Source organism: Tympanuchus pallidicinctus, unplaced genomic scaffold (assembly GCF_026119805.1).
Source record: "Tympanuchus pallidicinctus isolate F22 unplaced genomic scaffold, pur_lepc_1.0 scaffold5, whole genome shotgun sequence".
Lineage (NCBI taxonomy): Eukaryota > Metazoa > Chordata > Aves > Galliformes > Phasianidae > Tympanuchus > Tympanuchus pallidicinctus.
In genome coordinates this window covers 26,866,680-26,888,001 of record NW_026294769.1, presented here as the reverse complement: position 1 = coordinate 26,888,001, position 21,322 = coordinate 26,866,680, and the positions used below count along the sequence as shown (strand labels likewise).

At 41.9% G+C, this 21,322-nt stretch overlaps 1 protein-coding gene across 11 annotated transcripts in view; it reads left to right on the top strand.

Moving 5' to 3' along the window:
* MTCL1 (microtubule crosslinking factor 1) overlaps positions 1-19,419 on the top strand; it is a 99,977-nt gene extending 80,558 nt beyond the window's left edge. For 8 of the 11 annotated variants that reach the window (XM_052703725.1, XM_052703723.1, XM_052703722.1 and 5 more), the window contains 5 exons: positions 1,919-2,173; positions 5,947-6,252; positions 8,938-8,969; positions 10,174-11,740; positions 18,198-19,419. In XM_052703725.1, coding sequence (XP_052559685.1) covers positions 1,919-2,173; positions 5,947-6,252; positions 8,938-8,969; positions 10,174-11,740; positions 18,198-18,407 — 2,370 coding nt within the window. In that variant the 3' untranslated portion in view covers positions 18,408-19,419. Of the gene's footprint in view, positions 1-1,918; positions 2,174-5,946; positions 6,253-8,937; positions 8,970-10,173; positions 11,741-15,188; positions 15,247-18,197 lie in introns of all 11 variants that reach the window. The other 3 variants (XM_052703728.1, XM_052703731.1, XM_052703732.1) reach the window with 1 other exon arrangement.
* The last annotated feature ends 1,903 nt before the right edge of the window (positions 19,420-21,322 follow it).

Sequence of the window (21,322 nt, the reverse complement as noted above, 5' to 3'; positions counted from 1 at the left end):
CAAGTCCTAAGTAGCTCTTTGTCAGGCTTAGATGTAAGAAAACAGTATAGTTTATATGTCATTTTAGAGTCTCTGACTATTTTGGATTTTATCACATAATATATTATGGTAAGTAATTATTGCCTTTGCTTTACAGACAAAGATTGTAGAAGTAGGGTATACACCACTAATTCCAAAGGGCAGGAGGAAAGCATTGTGGTTGGCAGCAGAATAACTTTGGGACTGCTGTGGGCAGCCTCCATGCCCTTATCTGCTGGTCAATTCTCCTGCACCCACCTGCTCACCAGTGCCACCAATGTCAATGGGATTTTTACCACTAACTGAGTGGAGCATCAGTAGAACAATGAACTCAAGGAAAGAAAAAAAATATTTCAATAATATATAATTAATTATCCTGTTAATCTTTCCAGCTGAATTCCATCTTCACAATACTCTTAATTCTTCTGCTTTTTTTTAAAAGATTTTCCACATAGTTGATGTTATTTCTTCTGCTCTAACTCTGGTACCTACCTTTTGGTTTGTTTACTGAAGCTTGGGTTCTGGAGTTAATACTGAGTGAAATGCTTTGCTGCTGTCAAATTTACCTTCAGGAAGGTTTTACAGGTGTGAACAGTTGCAGACGGGGGCCCATCAGCATCTAGCATCTGTGCCTGTACAAAATATCACACACTTGAGTCAAATGTTTTCAGCACCGTTCTGGCTCCACAAATTTACACTGCATAAATGGGTTAAGGGTCAAAAGATGGTATGTCAGCATCCATAGAGTCACAGAATGGTTTTGATTGGGAGGGACTTTAAATATCATCTAGTTTTAACTCCCTCACCATGGGCAGAGACATCTCTCACTAAATTGGGCTTCCCAAAGCCCCATCCAACCTGTCCATAGGGTGCTGCTCTTTTGTAATTGATTTTTATGGTTACTTACTTGGTTTGAAAATAACTGACTTTGGAAATTGGTAGTATTTTGGTAGGAATTTGGAAGTGGTAGGAGTTGCAAGTATTTAAGATCTCCCTGTAATGCATGTGATTGTAATAAGCTGTTCTCTGCAGCCCAGCAAACAGCTCAAGCGATGGCCTCCCTGCCATTTATTTGGGAAGGATGTTCCAAAGACAAATATGCTCCACTCCCTAATCCAGTCTGAACTTCTTTTTGATCACAGAGTTTGAGCTTACATTCTGCTTCGCACAATTTGAAAGTGCTGTCCTCCCTTCTTGCTAAAGGAGCATGTTTCCTGGGAAACCTGCTACCTCTACCTTTTGAAGACAACTTCAGAGGCAGAAATGAGTTTTTAGTGCTCTTCTCTCTTGGCTGCTTGCAGAGCCAGAGCCATCCTGACTCATTTACCCATCTACTCAGTTATAAACAAAACGTCAAGTTTCAGGGATAAATTCTTTCCTCTCTTGAGCTAACACAGTGACATTGAGCACCTTTTTCACTCTGACCACAGTCTAGCAGTGGTCAGCTAGAAGCACGGGGTTGGGTTGGAAAACCCCTTTCCGGGACATCACGACTACATTTTCCAATGATCCTATCATTTTGAGCCAGCTATCCTGGTCTAATTGCCTAGTCTGTTCCCTGGGAATAAGGCACATTGAAGGGAGAAGAGAAATCCCTGCTAATGGTACCTAGCCTTTAATTTTCTTCAGTGCCAGCATGAAGTAAAGGAGAAGGAATAGAAGGTATCATCAGCTAACAGTCATATAAATGATTTTAGTTACTGTGATCTGCAGAGATGAGGGGACATGATCTCAATACATCTCTCTGTGCTGGTCCCTGCTGGAAGGTATGAGGAGGTATACAGAAACACACTGCTGAAGGCTACTGTGGGCAGAAAGTCTCTAATACAAATTCTTTTCCTGAGACAGGGTTTTACCTGAGAAAGTTTGATGTCCTAATAACATTTTGTTTTAATGGCAGCTGGAAGGTAAGAATGAGAGCAGCTTAGGAGAAACAGGCCTAACTTCTGATGCAAAGGGAGCTTTTAAACGGGAAAGAGAGGAGCATAAGAAGCTTCTGGCTGAGACTCACGGTGTGGTGATGGACCTCCGCTGGCAAATCCAGCACAGTGAGAAGAACTGGAACCGAGAAAAGGTGGAACTCCTGGACAGGCTTGATAGAGACCGGCGAGAATGGGAACGCCAAAAGAAAGAGCTGCTCAGGCGAATAGAGCAGGTGAGGAGTCGGCTTTGGAGTTGGGGTGGGCAATGGTTGGTTGCTAGTGTGAGGTATTACATTATTACTGCACTCAGACCGAGGTCAAGGAACAGTTCAAAGGAAAAATACTTTAAGGAACAGCATAGGAGCAATTTTGGTTCCTTAGATACATCGGTGTTTCCCAAGATACAAAACAATTCACATACACGAGGGAGCAAAGGGGAAATGTTCATAATCCCTATAAAGCCTATGAGAAATCAGCTCCAGGTTAAAGGCCATTTCCTGCTTCATTTCCATTACCCTGGACAGGCACGGTCACATTGATTCATTCTGTTTGAAAGCTTTTGTGCATCCCTTCGTGTTTAAAAACTCAATCCCACGCGCAGGGTTATTCAAGGTTGGATATAGAGCTTCCTGCCAGAAAAGTCTGTTCATCTGTGAATTTGCCACCAAAGATACAGCTACTGTAACTATTTGTGAAGAGCTCTGACTGATAACAGATAAGCAGTTTGCAATGCTAAGTATTCAGAAGACATTTCTGACCTTGGTCACATGAATTTTGTGCACACCTCTGTTATCATTTGCAGATCTGATAATTACACACCTATGCCCTTGTTTTTCACGCCTGTCTGCACTTTCATCTGCGTAGTATTAGAGCTTGATTTGAAACTGTTGATCTAAATTATGCTTAATGGATTTATTATCTGACTGGAAGCCACACCAAAACAACAAAAAAAAAATTAAAAATGGAAAATCAAGTTTAATGATGGAGAAATAATACGCCACTTTTGACTGAACTACTTTCTTCTCTGAGTCATGCATTCCAGCAAGAGTAAGAAAAACAACTGAAATTGTGGGTGCTCAGTTAACTGAATGCTTCCTGTCTTTAGGACATAAAAAATGGAACTGCATCACATTTGTGCATGCTCTCTAGGGAGCAGTGCTGTCTGAATGAACTACAAAGTACCTTCTCATGTTAAGCTGATGAAAGTGTGGTGTAACTTCATGACTGGTTTCTGAAAAGGGTTCTTTGTCTATGTCTCATGGTCTCACCTTTGGGTTGCAACAAGAAAAGCCATCAGGCTACAAATATTACGAGTACAAAACTAGAATTCATTGTGAGTGATGGCTGTTAAATCCTCAGAGAAGCATTTAAGTGAATGTTGTATTCTACAGGTATTTTACAGATCTGAGTAGGTGGTGACCAATATGAAAGCTTTACAAATCAAGAAAGATTATTTTTGTTTCTTCAAAGTATCAATAAGTGATATGCTGTTCATCCGAGAGAGTTTTTGAGAATACTTCATGTTGCTTTATGAACTAGCCCTTACAATGCCTTATGATGCAGAACTTTAGTATGTCTCTTAAGATAAAATAACCGATGTGCATGAGCTAAGAAGGGGTGTAGCTGAGCTCTTCATCAGTCATCTTGTTCCCATATTTCACTGGCTGAGATCTCCCTGTTTAACTAGGCTGATTTCTAACTGTTGAATTTCTGTGGATGCTTCATGCAAAATGAGAACTAAGTGATTGTTAAAAAATTTCCCAGTATACTAAGGGCATGGGTATACACTTTTGTTTAGAGTCACTCGTGCCTCTTTGGATGTTTATCCTGCTGTCTCTGTGAAGTGTATTTTTTAATATTATCTCTTCAGTGTCTCCTCTGTAGCCTGAGGGAGTTAGCCTTGTTCAAGACTGCCTAGTCTATTCCCTGCGAATGAGGCACATTGAAGGGAGAAGAGAAATCCCTGCTAATGGTACCTAGCTTTTAATTTTCTTCAAACCTGACATAACATCTCAGTGTCATCTTGAGAGAGTCTGCAAAATAGATGCAAAAAACCCTGGAGCTGATTTCTTCTTTTACTATTCTGAATCTTCTAAAGTCTCACTATGTATTTACCGTGCAAGAGTGGTACACAATATTAGCAATAGATAAGAAAAATAAAAAATATTATGTGAAGCCAGTTTCAGAGGATGAGATGACCAGAAATAGCACTTGAGATCTTGGCTATCTGCCTGCAAAACTTCATAATCCCATCTTTGCTTATAATCAAGCATTTCCTTGTGTGACAGGAAGCTTCCAAATATTTGCAGGCTTTTGCTGAATATCCTCTCAGATTGCAGTCATGCCCTGCTTTGCGTGGGAGCAATTAGTATTTCTCTGAAGTCCTTCTCAGTGTTTTTCTGTGTGTATTCCATGTATGGCGATACTTGGAGGATGAGGAGACTACACCAGTGTGTATATTTGAACAGAGTCTAAGAGATAACTGAAGCATGTGTGCCAAATTTCCTACTAATGCTTTATGCCTGTCTGCTTTAACATAGCTGATGAATAATGCAAGTATGATGTGAGAGGGAAGCTCACATCAATGTATAAAATATATCAAACACTTTACCCTGGATGGTTACAGGAATACCACTTGCACATAAAAAAACATTGACCTACTTCTTTCTGAGCTCAGAGGTTTATTTTTATATTTTCAAGTTCGCTGTCATTTGTTTTCCCTTAGTGAATCTCCCTCCACTGTGCTCCTAAACCTAATTCTGCACAGTTCTCACCAATAAATATTTAAAAAGACAAGGATAGTGCTTTACTCCAGGATCTCTTGAGATCCACCCTCCAGACCCTACCTTTATAGGACATCTTAAGTTAGCTCCTTTTAATAAAACACTTTCAGATTTTGTGAATAATAAACAAAACACTGAAGATACATTTACATTTTTGTGCGAGTTCTGCAATTTGGGACCTGGACTAAAATCTGCATTTGGTCTACATTAGGCAGTGTGGTGCTGGTTTATTTTTCTATATGAATACAACATTAGAAGACTGTTTTGTAGATCTTCAGTCCCCAGGAACCTAGGAAATGAGTTGCTGTTGCAGGTTATTCTCAGTAACCTCAGCAGATTGTTCTAGCAAATCATGGGAATTATGTATCAGATTCCTGCTGTTATTCACTGCGTCTGAATGTATCATTCACCTCGCCCACTGTAAATTGTATTTACAATTAGAGCAAAAGTTGATCGTGTAACCTAATTCTAACATTGATGCTAGTTCAATGTCAATAGTGATTGGTCCTCTCTTCATTCAGTTTTTGCAAATTGTAGAGTGAATAACTTCGATGGTCCTTCTATATGTATGAGTTTTCTTAAAAATGTTTTACATGCCTAATTCATCCCTTTAAAAATTTGTTATTCTTAGAAATAGTCAACTTTCTAGTTGTGCATTAGGAGTAAACCATCTCTAAAACAAAGCTTTTGCCTTTTGTAAAGAGAAATTTTCCACCTCTGTAAACAAGATGAGTGGTGTACATGAAAGTGCAAGTCTTATATTGCTTATGAGAGGAGAATTTGTTTTTGTTTTCATGACATTCAAAGTCACTCACTCTTATTTGGGTTCTACTTGTTCTGCGGTACGATCTCATATCAGGATTGCTTTTAAATAACAATGTTGAATTGATCCTTTAAAAATTGGATTACAGGTAGATGCATGATTTTGTGTGCATTTATGCAGTGTGTATATATATATATGTATATAGGTAAAGCAAGATGCGTGTAAATAATCAAAAGTAAATATGTATTTAATCATTTGTGAGTAATAGCATCCAAGTCTTAAGTCCATTCCCATTGGAAAAAGACCGAGGGAGCAAAGCCAGCATGCCTGGAGCCATGCAGTGATCTCAGCCAGCCCTCCAGCTCTCTGCATTGCCTTGCTCCTGGGGAAGGATAAGAAATGCAGAGTGCCATACGTTGCATGAATAATTGCTGTTCCTTCCAATCTGCTTTGTTCCCAGCTTCAGAAAGAAGTGAGCCCACGAAGAGGAGGGGGCTTTCTATGTGACCAGAAGGAGAGTAACCTTCGTCCATTTACAACCCAGGGGAACCTTCACATGCCCCGTCCGATGGGGTCAAGATCCTACTCTGACTCAGATGCCATTCAGTTTGATGACCGGTCACTGTCCAAGCTGAAGGAAAGCGATCGGTGCAGCGCCACAGAGAACCTCTTCCTGGAGTCACTGTCTCTTGATTCCCCCGACGAGTCTGAGGAACATCGCTCCCGGCAGCTGGAGCGAGAGAAATTTGTGACCGGATTAACAGAAGTACGCGCACTTCTAACTTTTGTCAAGCCTGCCTGTTGTCTTGTGTCAGAATTAGTACCACACTCCTGCTCTCAAAAATGAAACGCTGTGTCTCAGTCACTGCTTGCAGTTACTCAGTAGGGAATTTGTAACGAATGGGGTTTGTTCCTTGTTAGGAGCCGATCAGAACGGTGTATATAATGTGAGAAACGGGGAGCCGATTCGAAGGCCCCAAAGATTACATCATCTGGTGGCCATTCATATTATGTACGATAACAAATTAGATGCAACATGTTGGCCCAGAAGGTCTTAAATCATCTCATCCACTTGTAAATACATGTGTAAATAGGAAGAAGCATGGGTATACATTGCTAGTAAAACTTGAAGCTACAGAGAGCTACTTCAGGCTCCTCCATTGTGGCTGCCTCCTAAATAGGTTAGTGGGAGGAAGTGAGATGAGATGTTGTAAAAATAGAAGTATTCACCATCAGTAAAGTATCTGACCTCAGATTGCACCATAAAGCTGCAGAAATCCAAAACACCACGCTAAGAGATGCTGTTGGACCATAGGGAATGTATCAGAGAATCATAGAATCATCAAATCATCTGGAAAAGACCTCCAAGATCATCCAGTCCAGCCGTCCACCTACCACCAGTATTTCCTCACTAAACTGTGCCCCTTAGGACAACATCTAAACGGAATGTAGTCTGTGTCCTGCTAAAATCTACTCCACAGCATTCTTTGTCTCACTGGATTCAGGTCTTCATAGTTTTGTTAGATATTCAGCCTGTGCTCTGAGCACATCAGAGCTTGAGTTGGACACATTTAGAGCTAACAGGGAGCAGAAGCTTTCCAATAAAAAATACATCTACAAGCCTCTACTGAGGCTTGAAAAGTTGACCACTTTGGAAAAAAGTCTGTCAGCAGGTCAGATATCAGACTTCCTCCAAGACTGACAAAGTTTCACCAGTGTGTCTTGACTAGACCATGTAAATCTGCAAAAACTTGACCAAAGCATTTATTTGAGATGTATAGCATTGTTCCTTAGCTAAAGGATTGGGACATCAGGTTCTCTGAGAGAAAAAAAACAAAACAAAAAAGATTAAGAACAGCAAGAAGTGTGGCTGCAGTTCTTACATTTTGGGTAGCTGGCACTGCATAATGCATTCCAATTAGATTTTCCTCCCTCCCGTAGCATAAATTTTTGGGGAGCAATGTGGGATTCTGTATTTATTATCTCTCAGCTGATTATTTCATATACATTCGAGTGCTCTGTGTAAAATGTTGATACCATTGCCATTTTGTGTTTCATTCTGATTGCCATTTTCTTTACTTTCAATTCAGCCTGGTAGTTAAGAGCAGAAACCTCTTCAGATGATTTCCATTTTCAGATGTTACCACCACTGACAAAAGTGTTGGCAGCAAAATTAGGTCCTTGGTGATATTTGCATAGCTTCTTCCTTTCAAAGCATACTTTGGTGAAACCTGTGCAAAGTGATTTTGCCTCAGTGGGTTTGTTCAAGCAAAGCTGATTGGAGTTTAATGAGTAGCTTTACTAAGGATGCACAGAGGCAATTGCAGGCTGCCCAGTGTTCCTTGCCACTGTGTTTCTTTGTGGTACAAATTGTAGCAAAGTCAATCCAGCCTTCAGCCTGATTCTCCATTCATTTAGATCAAATTCACTCTGTAATAGCTGCACTGAAGCCAGCAAATTTATTCCAGACTTACACCAGAGTAAAACAATTTTTTTCTCTTTTTTTCCAATTTTTTTCTCTGACTCTGGATAAATACCGAAAGGGTATTTGCTGAGTGAAACAGTGCTCTGTTTGGATAATTATAATGAAAAATACACTTCTGTGTTGGCAGTGTACTTGAATTCATGAGTGTGTATAAAAATAATAAGCACTAATACTCTTTTTTTATTCCTGATCATATTTTGTATTTCCTGTTATGTTAGAAATGTAAACAATTAAAAAAATAACTGCAAAGAAGTTGCTTCAGAAGTATCTATTAAAAAAAAAAAAAAAAAAAAAAAAAAAAGCAACAACTAATTGTCACAGAGAAGTAATTGCCATAAAAACATCTTAATGCCACTAGCAAACTGTAGGTATTCCCCTTATGAAGCAAGTAATAGTCTTCCCATGCATTTAATATAGCTATCTTAATGGGTTTCATATGGTGCCATTTGATGGTTCCTAAATAACATATATTGAAATCTTATGTCAAAGGATCACATTTTATCTCTTATTTCAGCACATCAAGGCCTCTGACATGAAGCAGATTCATTCCATGAACACATTCGCTTACAAATAAGTAGTCCAAAACAATACATTGTACATGTGGAAAAAAAAGCCATTTGCAGCTTACTTCTATTTCAGTGCCAAGCAGGGAAATTGCAAATGGAAGGAAGCTACAAATGCTGTCTTTTTTTCCATAGGTACAGGTTCAAGGCTGTTCTAGATGTAGCATACAGGCTTTCTGTGTGCAGGCTGTCATCCTAATGGGATTGACCATTTTGCTGCCTATGTGCAAAGAGAAGAGTATTCTCAGAGGCAATTTAAGATTCCCTATCTGAGAGAAAGCTGCTTTTTAAAGCCAGACATACCTGGTGGAACCACCTAGAAGTGAATGACAGAACATCCACAAGTTAATGCCACAAATAGGTTCAGAAATGACTTACACTGTTTGTTTTTGTTTTTCTTCAGGAGGAAGAAACACACAAAGGAAATCTTCAAAGGTGAATAAAACTTGCAGAAAAAAAAAACAGCAAACAGTCAGATAACCAGAGTTTTGGCACTCTTGTGCATAAAGCACAGGCTCCAGGCATAGCTGTGCCACCTCCTAATCAGCCAGCAATCCAGATTAATGGATTTAGCCAGGGATTAATTTGTCTCAATATGCTTCTGTTCTGCTCCGATTAACTTGGGCCACATTCAGCTGTGGTGCACAAAGATCAAACTGTCTGAAAGTTCACAATGCTGCTGCTTTGTTAGCAGGTAGTACAGACCTGTAGACATATATAAATAGAGGAAAACCATTGGTGAAAAGGACCTGACATACTCCTGCATGTCCAGGATGTTTTGCTTTGAACTAGTTCTGGTCTGATCTCATGGGCTGAATGCTCATCTGGCCCTAGAGTGCCTTCCTGTGCTTCTGGAGAGTATCTTCCAGATCATTTTTATCCCCACATGCAAACTAGAGCATCTGAGTAGGAGATTTACTTCAGAAGTGCACTCATCCAAAGAGACCTTATCCAAATTTAGAGGCATTATTGAATTGACTCTCATAACTATACTCGTTTATGTTTTTTAAGAAGTCCCATTGAGAAAGATTGTTTTGTTGTTTGATTTTTCCTTATAGCGAAGCAGTAGGGCAACTCAGTCTGTGATTTGTAGGAACTGATGACGTATGGGAAAGCCAAAAATCCACTGTTATCATGTAGAAATTCCCTTCTCTCAAAATACAGCATGCCTGTTAAATGTAACTGCATCTCAGCTGTGTGTCCTGCATCCTGAGCAGTCTCAGGAGTGGGGGTGGACTTGCGGATTTCACAGCAAGTCAGAAATGCTCTGTATTTGCTTTGAAAAGTCTGCCTCATATTGTCATAAAGACTAGTTTTCTGTAGGTAATGTATTTCTGAAATGCACCATACTGCTTCATATTTCAGACATTTGCCAAGCAGTAATCCATGAGAAGGCAGTAAATTAAGAAGCATTAATAAACTGTTCAGTACTTTTAATAACCTATCAGGAATGCTTTCATTTCACAGCTATTTAAAAAAAAAAACAAGAAAAGTGGGTCTAAATGAAAAAAAACTAAAGTGGTTTTGTATAGAAGCAGATAGTAAAAGTTGAAATTTCTCAGTCAGTTTTCTCTTGAAAATAGTAGCTCTGTGAGAATTTTCAAGGCTATGAGTGGTACTCTTGTGTTCCTCTCTGCAGGGCAATGTCCGTTTCTTCCATGTCAGAATTCCAACGCTTAATGGATATTTCTCCATTTCTACCAGAAAAAAACTTGCCTTTATCCAGCAGCAAAGATGACATAACCCCTCCTTTGTCTCCTGATGATCTGAAATACATCGAGGAGTTCAACAAAAACTGGGATTACAGTAGCACCAGGAATCATGGGGGGGGCACCGAGAAGCCTGCAGAAGGGTGGACAGAAAGGACAGAATCTGGGAAAGCTGGGAATGATCTGACTCCAGATCCAGATCCCTTCCAGGCCTCATCGTGGTACCTCACCACCAGCGTCACAATGACAACCAACACCATGACCAGCCCTGAGCACTGCCAGAAGCAGCCCACAAGGAGTCATGGTGTAACTGAAAAAATGGGAGTTCGGATCTTCCACAGCCCACCAGTGGTCCGTAGGTTTGATAACTCAGTGATAACTGGCAGTGAAGGGAAAAACCAAGTGGAGCCAGATTTCCTGTTTTCTATGACCAAAGCTATGGGGAACGTTGCTGACACAAAAGGTCCTTCCTCCGACATGTTTGGAAGATGGTCTTGTGACCTGACCAAACACCATAAGGATTTTCTGGAGAATGGTCTTCATCCCATTGAACGTCCTATTTGCACTACTGTGGGCTTTGCCTCACCCTTGCACAGCTTGGAGATGTCCAAAAACATGAGCGATGATATGAAGGAGGTTGCTTTCTCTGTCCGAAATGCGATACGCTCTAACTCTAATTCAGGAGAGCCTCAGTTTAAGGACACCGCGTGTCAAACCAATGGCATGAGAACAACAGGGACGCAGACCACCCAGACCATCAGTGTTGGCTTGCAGACAGAAACCCTGCGCAATATCACCAGCAGTCCACACAAGTGTCTGACACCAAAGGGGGGGTCCACGCCTGTCTCTTCACCATCCAGAAGCCTGAGAAGCAGGCAAGTGACCCCCGTCATTGAAAAGGTCCAGGCTAAGTTTGAACGCACATGTTGCTCCCCCAAATATGGCTCTCCAAAGCTGCAAAGAAAAATTCTACCCAAATCAGACCAGCCAAATAACAGGACTTTGCCTGGCACACCTCAGAAAGGATTCAGCGAGTCTGCTTGGGCTCGATCAACTACTACAAGGGAGAGTCCTGTCCATACCACCATCAATGATGGCCTCTCCAGTTTGTTCAACATCATTGACCATAGCCCCATCTTTCATGAGACCTTCCAAAAATGTCCCAGGTCTAGCAGCCGATCCAGGTCAGCAGAACCCAGACCAGAGCTGGGCCCGTTGCAGGAACCTTGTACTAATGCCCGTGGCAGATCACCCAGTCCTCTCCGTTTGGGTACAGAGACACAAAAGGAAGATGGGACTGAGGTGACAAGTATCAGGCAGGACTTATCTGCTCCTCCAGGGTATACACTTACAGAAAATGCTGCCAGGATCTTGAATAAGAAACTTTTGGAGCATGCCTTAAAAGAAGAGAGAAGGCTACCTTCACACAGCCCACCAAATCTTAGCAATGACAACAGCACAGGAGAAATTGTCAAAGTAGATCCAGGGTCCATAGAGGTAATGAATTTGTTCGTTTTTCCTCCTATAGCTAAATGCACTCTCCTTTGATCAAATGCATTATGAAGTGTCTTACAGTCCTGCCAATTGTTTACAGTGAATATCTTAGTCCTGCATGATACCACCAACAAATCCCAGTCGTGAAACTATTGGATTAGTCTCTGAAGAACTTGTTAAAGAATTGACTGTCTATCCTGACAGCTTATCAGGCTTGAAAATATCAGTAGAGCTTTATCCTTTACAGGATAAAGATGGTTCTCCCCTGAATGACTGGGATAAGGGGTTTCTGTTACAAAACACACCATGCATTACAGATGTTCTAGGGTCTCTAGGTCTGAGAAAATTTCTTTTTTATGCTGGATGGAAAGGTAGGCTCTTTTTCCTACAGAACATTGGGTGATAGCAAGTTTGCATGAAAAATAGTTACTTCAGTACCCTGAACCAAAACTTCAGGTCCTTCAGCATACCTTTTCTGGATATATCTGAGTAAGTTTGGCTCTGGTCTGTGAACGTGATTAAATGGCATGAATGAATGTGATTAAATAGCATTTGGTATTGACTGTTGCTGCCTCGTCATATTAAAAAAAGGAAAAGAAAAAAGAAAGATAATCAACTAGTCTAAGCACAACCTACTTGGTGCTTAGGAACTTTTTGTAATTGATATTTTGTTGTGCTGTCACAAGTGCAACAGCCATCGTCTGTCTCAGCAGGTATGCCCAAGTACTGGGGTCAGATCCTCATTTCCAGTAATGTGCTAAAGCAATCAACCAAAACAGAGGGTGTAATGATGGACAAAGCTCTTTCAGTTACCAAGTTTAAGTCTGTTTCTGGCAAACCTTGTGTGTGAGAGAGTTTTGCCCTGAGAAGCACTGCAGCAGCTGAGTTAGGCCCAGCTCTTGCTGGTAGTACAGCATCAGAATGGCACGTGTCCTGCTGGTCAGTGTGTTCACCAGAACACATGCAGGAGAATTCATCCTCTCAGCTCCATGCCATCCCTTTAGCATCCCAGTGGTTTTTTGGGACAGCTCCTTCTTGACCCTGGTAGTGTCCCAGAATGCTGACTGGACCTTGCTGGGTCTGCTCCCTATCACTCCTGCCTCATGTAGCCTCAAGGGAAGGTACAGACCCCATTTCCAGTATCAACATTTGAGATGGAGGATTTGTGGAAACTTGAGTGCTGAGGCTTTTGTTCTGCATTTTGCCTTCTACAAGCAACTTCCTTGTAATGGACATGATCAACAGATCATTTGTAAGTGCCGTTGAGGGAACACAATCTTTTTTGCCTAACAGAGCATCCAAAGCTGAGGATAAATTCCCTTTGTCTAAACAGATGTCAATAAGGAATTTTGTACATTTAAAAAAAAACCATGTGCACATTTTAAGTAATGGTGAACGAAAGTAAGCTTTGTGCACAAACCTCAGGATGAACTAAAGCCTAATTTATTTCACTCTTTCTCACTATGTACGTATTTTGTTTTTTGTTTGAAATACCGAGAACATACAATTCCTTATTAGAAAGTACATGCTTTACTCTTACAGATTCAACTCAGCTTTGCCTTCCAGGCATCGCTGAAAACTCTTGATTTCCTCCTGCATCTTTTAAATGTCTCAGCAGATCTCAAATACAAATAAATGGATGCCATCCCACACCACCACAAATTGCTGCTGGCAAAATACAACCAGCGTCAGTACCTGAGTTTGATGCATGGAGAGATTTACGTCAGTGCTGTTTAGTAAAATCTCATTGACCATCAGCCTGGCAAAAATTTGCCCTTGTTTGTGAATTCTCAGTATCTTCCGCCTCATTTTTTGAGTTCCAAGCCTCAGAGCTAAGCTTTGCTCTTCGTTGCAACTCTTACCCAGTTGTTATGACTGCTGTCTGGATGCACAAATGCACTGAAAAGGAAGGTGGTGGGCAGTCACACCAAGATAGGCTTATCTTTTCCTATGTGAGTTGGTGCTTTACAGTATGTTCTTAATGAAGTGTGGGTTCACTGCTGCAAACAATACCACGATTGCCTTTAGACTTTGCACATACCTTGGGTTACTTCTGTATTATCCTGGCCACATAAATCATACTTTACAAAAAATTGCACATAGCACATGATGATTGAGGAGGAGGCAGGCTGTGCTTGGGGCAGACCCAATGTCAGTGCTGCCCTTGCCACCCTCCTAAGATCCCTGCACAGCTTCTCCATCACCTGTTTGCTTCTGGCCAAGACAAGTGACCTCACCACAGGGCACCTTCTTTTTTTCTTCTTTTTCATGCAGTCATAGCATGGTATATTGATGACTTTTAAACTTACATGGAGCACCTCTTGTTGATTTTTTTCTTAATTTGAGCTTCGGGGTGCTTTAGTTACGCAATTAACTTTTATATGACTGCTGCAATGTGAAGTCTAGTTCATATGTATATTTATACATTCACACACGTATGTATGTATGCGTGTGAGTGTATATGCATACATAACAATAATAAGTGTATTTTCTGACTTGCCCAGAGCTGCTTACAAATAAATTCATATCAAGCCTAGCCTAGAAGTCTCTTACCATGCTAATTCATCAAACCACCATCTTACTTGCATATCATGGGATTTACAAATATTACCATTAAAAAATGCAGAATAATTTTCCCTAACTAACAACATAGAAGCAGCATGAGTGTTCTTCTCCTCTGACTACCGAGGGAATAAATGACAGAGGTGACACACTTGTCTCAGTCAGAGGGACAGAATGGCTCAGACCAGTTTCTGAAGACAGTGCTGCGGAAGGACCGTCCCCAAGGATCCACGTAGAGGGCGGAGCAGTGGCCACACACTTGCTGCTGAACGGCTCAGCATTGGAGGGGGAATGTTGCAGAGAAGGGGAGGTGATGCCAGGATTAAAGAGCTTTTGCTCTGTTTGAGTCTCTCTCCCAGAGTCGCTGTTAAATAGGAACAGAAAAGAAGTCTGAGGCAAAGAGTTGTCATGAAACCTTCAGAGGCTTCTGAGCAACATAAATATAAGTGGGTTTTATGCTTTTTAAAGATTTTCTAAGCAGAAATTCTCTCTCAAAATCAGACAAAAGAAAAAAAGACACAGCTTTATTCCTATTTCATGGTAACATCATTTTTCCTATAGCCTTAATCAAGGTTGGCAAAGGATAATGGATGTCTTTCTCTGCTGAGTAGAAATGTTTGGATTGTTTTCCTTCTAGACTGTGCCAAGATTGTAAAGGATTGGTGTGTTCGCTTCCTTCCTTTCTGAATCTTTTTCTGCTGGTGGCTTATCTTTTACTTTTATTATTAGATTCCCTCTGGTACAGCGGTAACATGATCTGAATGGGTGGTAACATCTGGAGACTTCTTTGCTGGCACGAAACCCTCTCTTTAAGAAAAAAAATATATTGATTAAAACAGTTCTTTCCAACCTACTTGCTTTCTTTTTCTTTTCTGTCTGTTCTGTCCAGAACCAAACTGTCTTATTAACTGCCCCCTGGGGACTCTAACCCTGCCTGCCTCACTGCTGTAAGTCCTTTCTACCTTGTTTCCACAGCTTTCTGAAAGTGGTCACTTTGAACAAGTGTGGTATTGAAAGGAAATAAATGACCCCAGCCACAGTGGTGCTCACCTGACATCTTCGTGTAGTCCTTTGTACAGAATGGTCTGGGGGTGCTCAGAATAGAAACCCAAACTGCTACCTCCTGTGGTAGCATGAGCAGGGAATGTGCATGGTCATGGAGAAGTGACACAGGTCAGAATTTGTGTGGTTGGGTTTTTTGTTTTAGTTTTTTTTTTTTCTTTTCTTCTGAAGACCAGTTTACAGTATCCAAAAATGTTGGGGGGATATTCAGATTTTTAACTTTTTTTTTTTTATCACTTTACACTCCTGTGTGGGGCTTCTGGCTGCTGTGTTCCCTTAGGCTGTATCTGTAGCAGCAGGTGGAGAGGGCTGGGGAGGGGGTCACAAGCACCAGCCTGTGGCTGACAGTCACATTTCATCGTTAAGCTGCTTCCAGTTTTGGCCAGTGCCAGCTGGCTGGCTGGACCATTCACTCAGCCTCAGAGCCAGAAAATTGCCTATTTTATGTATTTATTCATGTAGGCATAGCCACAGTGGCTGGCAGCCTGACCTAGGAAATAGCTAGAAACTAAAACTGAAACCTTCTTTCCAGGCTAAAACAGGTGCTGCTTCTCCACCCACTCCTCAAGTAACCATCAAAGTAAATCACCCCTAGGATGTCAGATTTTTTCAACATGACTAGCTTTTGCAGCTGCACATGTTAAGGGAGGACACTTGGGATCTCAAAAACCACTCCTGGCAGTTCCCTTTAGATGGCTTGATTTCCTTAATACACTCTGAGAAAGTTAGCATCTGCCCTTGGGTTCTGCTTGGCATCCAACATGATACCTATAGCATTGGGCTGCCACTCCCTCCTCTGCAAGATGGCAGTGTAGCATGGCGCTACGCTGGGCAAGTGCCTGGCACCAATGAGATAGGATGAGCCTAAACCTGCCATTCTGAACAAGCTGGCCTACATCTTTGTGCAGCCTGATCTAGTGGGAGGTGCCCCTGCCCATGCAGGGGGTTGGGACCGGGTGGTCCCTAAGGTCCCTTCCAACCCAAACCATTCCATACACAAAGACACTTACCAACTGGGTGGCAGCAGTGGAAATAAATATTGTTATCACACTGCTGACTCATTTACTGCTCTGAAACCAGGATAAAGCAGCCAGAAGCAAGCAGCACTATAAAGATGCCATTTTAAGCTTCTTGTTAGAGGGAGTCAAAAGCAAAGCCCACAAATTACACAGCCTGGATTCATCATGTTGCATGGCTGGTAGGTACAGCTATGCACAAAGATTCCAAAAATGAGTGGCAGCTCTCAGACCCCAGAAGTGATGGGATAGGGTGAAGTAAGGACATGGAGTCGGATTTCTCCTTAGCACTGGTTTATGTTTCAGCGAGGGCCACGTCTGCGCTTGCAGCACAGGGGTGGGGGGAGAGGATGTGCAGTGATGGTGCATGTGTAGGCCTGAAGCCATGGCCAAGCACCCACCCGGTGCTCCTGCTGCCCAGCACTGAGGGCTGACAGGCACGGCTCTGCCTGGGAATGGGCTGCAGCTGAGCTGGTCGCGTATTGCTCAAAGACACTGAGCTCTGGCCCTTCACAAGGCTTCCCTGCCCCAACCCTCTGAGGCACTTTCCACAGACTGCACACACCTGCACGGGCTCCATTTCCAGTACTACTGCTCCATGTCTTTGAAATCAATCTCTGTCATGTAACATCCCAACCCAACCGAGACGTTCGATGGCATATCACCGTGTTTGTTCACTGCCCATCACATCATGTTACCTAACCCAATATTCTCCATTATCTTCTCTGTTTGAAAGTCTGCGCTGAGTCTGCTGCTTCCAACTGTGCTGTTTTACTCCTCCCTTGGCTTCCCTTTAGCTTACTGTGCCAGAGCTTGTCTTTTGCATTGTGTCACTCCTGATCTCTCTCTTCATTTACCACCAGCTTGTATTCTGTTGTATAGACTGATATTTATTTCACTCTCTTCAATGTATGCAGATCTATAGATTGACTTGTTTAGACTCCTCTGTCTTGTTTTGATAAATGCAGAAGTATGCAGAGAAATTCAGAATTTTTACTTTACAAGCCAAGCTTGCTCCTACAGTCAGTCACCTTGATGCAGTGAGAACAGAGAGTCAGGCAAGAAGCCTGGCTGTGCAGTTAGCAGAGCCCATAAATACAAGAAGCAATTATCAACCTAGTGCCAGGGTTAAAAATGACAAGTGCATATGATTTCTAGTAGGACAGGTAGTCTGAATGGTGGAAAACTGGTGGAGAAATATAATTTCAGTTTTCCTCCATTTCTGTAAATGTCATCTTTAATGTACAGTAACACTGATTCCTGTAATTCAAGCAAAACCAGCTGGCAGTGAGGAGTGATGTTCCAGAAGTTGAAATCTAGAGGTAAGCCTCATCCTTAATCCAGCTGAGGGTGGTCACAGCTGGCCCTACAGTCGTTATTCTACTACAAAGAAGTCCTTCCTGCATGTGAGTCTGAGATCTGAGGCAGACAGGAATCAGTAGTTGATTTTCACCTTACTTCCAAATGCCAGACCTGGCCTACACTTGGAGCAATGCAATGAGTATAATGCATTATCGTGATATTATCATGCAAATGTATTTTTCTAGCTCAAAAAGAATTAGTAAATGGAAGCTTGTCAGCTACTTCAGTTCATCCCAGACCTCTTTCTTTCATTCTCTCCTTATCTGATCCATAAATCACAGACATGTACACAAATATCGGAGCCCATACACGGAAAGATGTTCACTGCTCGTTTTTGTCGTGGGTCATGACAGATGCTTAGCTTTAGCTTGAATTCTACTTATTTTTTAATTATTTACACATCCAGGTGGCTTCTAATGCTGGTCACTAACCACTGTTTTGCTCTTTTGGCTGCCAAGGAACTGCCTTGTTCTGCACTAGCCCCATCCCTTGAACCCTGCTTCTCCCGGCCAGAGAGACCAGCGAACCGGCGCCCACCATCCCGATGGGCTTCACATTCCCCTACTGCCTCACAGTCACAGTCAACCGGAGACCTGACTTCCTCAAAGGAAAGTGGAGGCAAGGAGCCGCCAGCGGAGGCTGTGAGCCAGGGAGACCAGTCGGCGTGAGCGGCTGCAGGCACCGCGCCAGGGCTGGCCTCTGCAGGGGGCCTGACGGAGGAGTCCCGTAGTGGAGGTCAAAGAATGTTCTCAAACGCAGCTGCTGAATGTCCGACCCGTGAAACCGAGGTGTTTCTAGAATGAAACAGTTAATGTGCCTGTAATAACTTAATTTTTTTTCATAGCTGAGAAAACTATTTTTGTCTCCATCTTTTCTACATACAGTATATTAACAAAAAAAAAAAAAAAAAAAAAAGTAAAAATGATATAAAGTAAGATTTAAAATAAAATGTAAATTAAGTTTTAAGGGAATTTGAATACGTGCTCACGCTCTCTCCAAATAATGACTGCCTTTCGGTTATATTTGCACTGTTATTTTTTCAGTTTCAGTTTGGGTTTTTTGGGTTGTTTTTGTTTTTGTTTTCGTCATGTGAAACTAGAGTCTTAAGTTAATTTTATTCTATTTTAATGTCAGTGTTATCAGTTTTTAAATGTAAGTTTCTTAAAGGTGCTTCAACTGTCTGAAGCAATACCTTTTAAGTAGTGAAGAAAGCCATTAAGCTAGTTCACTAGAATTGCATTAGCTGAAATGGAGGAGAATACAGGTATACACAAGAAGAAGTGTAAAAAAAGAATGCCTCAGAAAGTCGTATGGCGTTAGCTGTAAAATACACCTACGATACTTGACTTGCATGCCTCTGAGTCCTCGCACTTTAGTGCATGTACATACTGCTACTGTACTTCTGCCGTCACATAAACGTGAGTCCATCTGTTCCACTGTAATATTGTCGTGAATTTACCTGTACTGTACTTTTATTGTTGATATTCTTGCAGTGACTATACAAAAGGAGTTTTTAAATTATTGTTAGCAGTTCAACTGGCTATGTACAGTGTTTACTGAGAACTTCTTTCATTTTGGGAAAACCACTGAGAACTCTGGGCATACCAACTTGTAACTGGCCTTGTTTAGGAGTCTGTCGGAGACCATGTGAAGTGGAAATAAAACCCTCAGTATTTACAAGTTGGTTGAGTGCTTCATGGTGATTATTTCTGATGGTACTTCCCAAGTTCATTTTACTTAGGAGAAGCAGCTCCCAAACTCTGCCTTTATTCACAGGGGAAGAAAATGTGTCTTTATCCTGTTCCAGTCAGGATGACAGGTAATGGCTTCAAGTTGCACCAGATGAGGTTCAGGCTGGATATCAGGAAAAAATTCTTCTCAGAAAGAGTGGCACAGACTGCTCAGGGAAGTGGTGGGGTTCCTGGAGGTGTTCAAGAACTGTGTGGATATGGCACTGAGGGCTGTTCCAAACTTAATGGTTCTATGACATGAAATAAGCCATGGCAAAGCCAAATATCCTGTGCTCCAGAGATTCATGCGAGTACTGGATTGGGCCATGGGAAGGTCTCTACATTTCCTCACTGAACTCTGCACAATAGCTCGCTCACTGAGATAGCAGGACTTATCTTCTCAATCCCTTTTGAGGTGATATTGCTTGTTGCTTTCTGTCATTCATGTGAATGAGAAACAGCCACCTTAATGAGGTATCAAAAACCTCTGTCAAATCTTAGTGCAAATTTGTGTCATGTCCACATTGGGCTTGAATAAAACAGGTGGCTAGCACTGGGAACTAAGTGCCCTCCTAAGAGGGGGAACCTTCCTGTCAGTTCTGCCTGGCACCATCTGTTTGGCCACGCACTTTCTCTGGGAGCCTCAGGTCTGCTCTGACTAGTTATCTCAGGGCTGAAGGGGCCCGCTTGATTTCCCTTGCCAAGGCTTTCTGATGCTCGTTTACTTAAAAGCACCATCTGGGATCCCTAGAAGCCTTCCTCATTAGCTCTGCTGAGCGTTAAGTCCCTCTCATCCTGTCCTGCTGCTGGCTTTCTAGGAACTTTAATTCAGCTGTTGAATGAGAGCAAACCCCAACTCTTGGGTCAGCTCCCAAGCTCCACCTGCTCAAGGTCTTATTTCTGCCACAAGTTAGGTCTGTGGCCATTAAGTCAAAATTGAGATGACCACCTCAGGGTTGTCATTATGAAAATTGCTGCTTACTGGGACCCATAGTGACTGAAAAGTCCTATTGTCTGGTGCCCCCACCAAATGAAGTGGTGTCCAGTGCTGCTCATGAGTAGCAGTGCTTCTATTGTGTGCAAATTATCTTCATAGATAATGCAAACCCTTGCTGTTAACATTGTTCATTGGCCTCCCCAGAAGTCTGAATCCTTAAAATCATACACAGAGTCCACCTCACTTATTTTTCCAGTGCTTGAAAATCTTGTGGCTACAGCACTTTCATGACTTGCTGCCAAAATTTCAGTTTGGGCAGGGAAAGAGGAGCATGCACAAGAGCTGCTCAGAAGGTCAAAGTAGAGTCGCAGTGGTTATTAAAGAAGGCTTAAACCACAAATGAAAGATCCTTGTTTATTTCCAAAATCTTAATTACCAACAGTAGCTTTGAAGGCGGAGGGGGAGGATTCACTGCTCCCTTTAAAGCTGTTTTTCCTACATGAAGCAAGTTGGAAGTTGCAAATCAACAAGCAATGCTAGACACCAGTGAGAAGAAATGCTGCTCTGCTTCTTGTGACAGCTGTAAATTTTTTTAATGATTCAGGTGGCTGATGAGTAGCTTTAAGACCAGGAAATGACATTTGCCTTTCAAATCAAGGATGTGCCAGCCTGGAGAACAAGCTACTTGCCAGTCTGAAACAGGAAGGGATATGGGGATAAGCAGCTACCTGTGGTTTGTCAGGTAAACTGCTTATGGGACAGCAGCGGTTGCATAGCAGAGCAGGAAGGAGGAGGTTAAGCACACATAGAAATTCTGTGTGTGACCTTAAAAAGAATCACATTAATTAAACATAGGTTCCTTTCTAGTCTAATTAGCAAATTCAGTGACATAAAAAATGTCTCATGTTTCAACTGG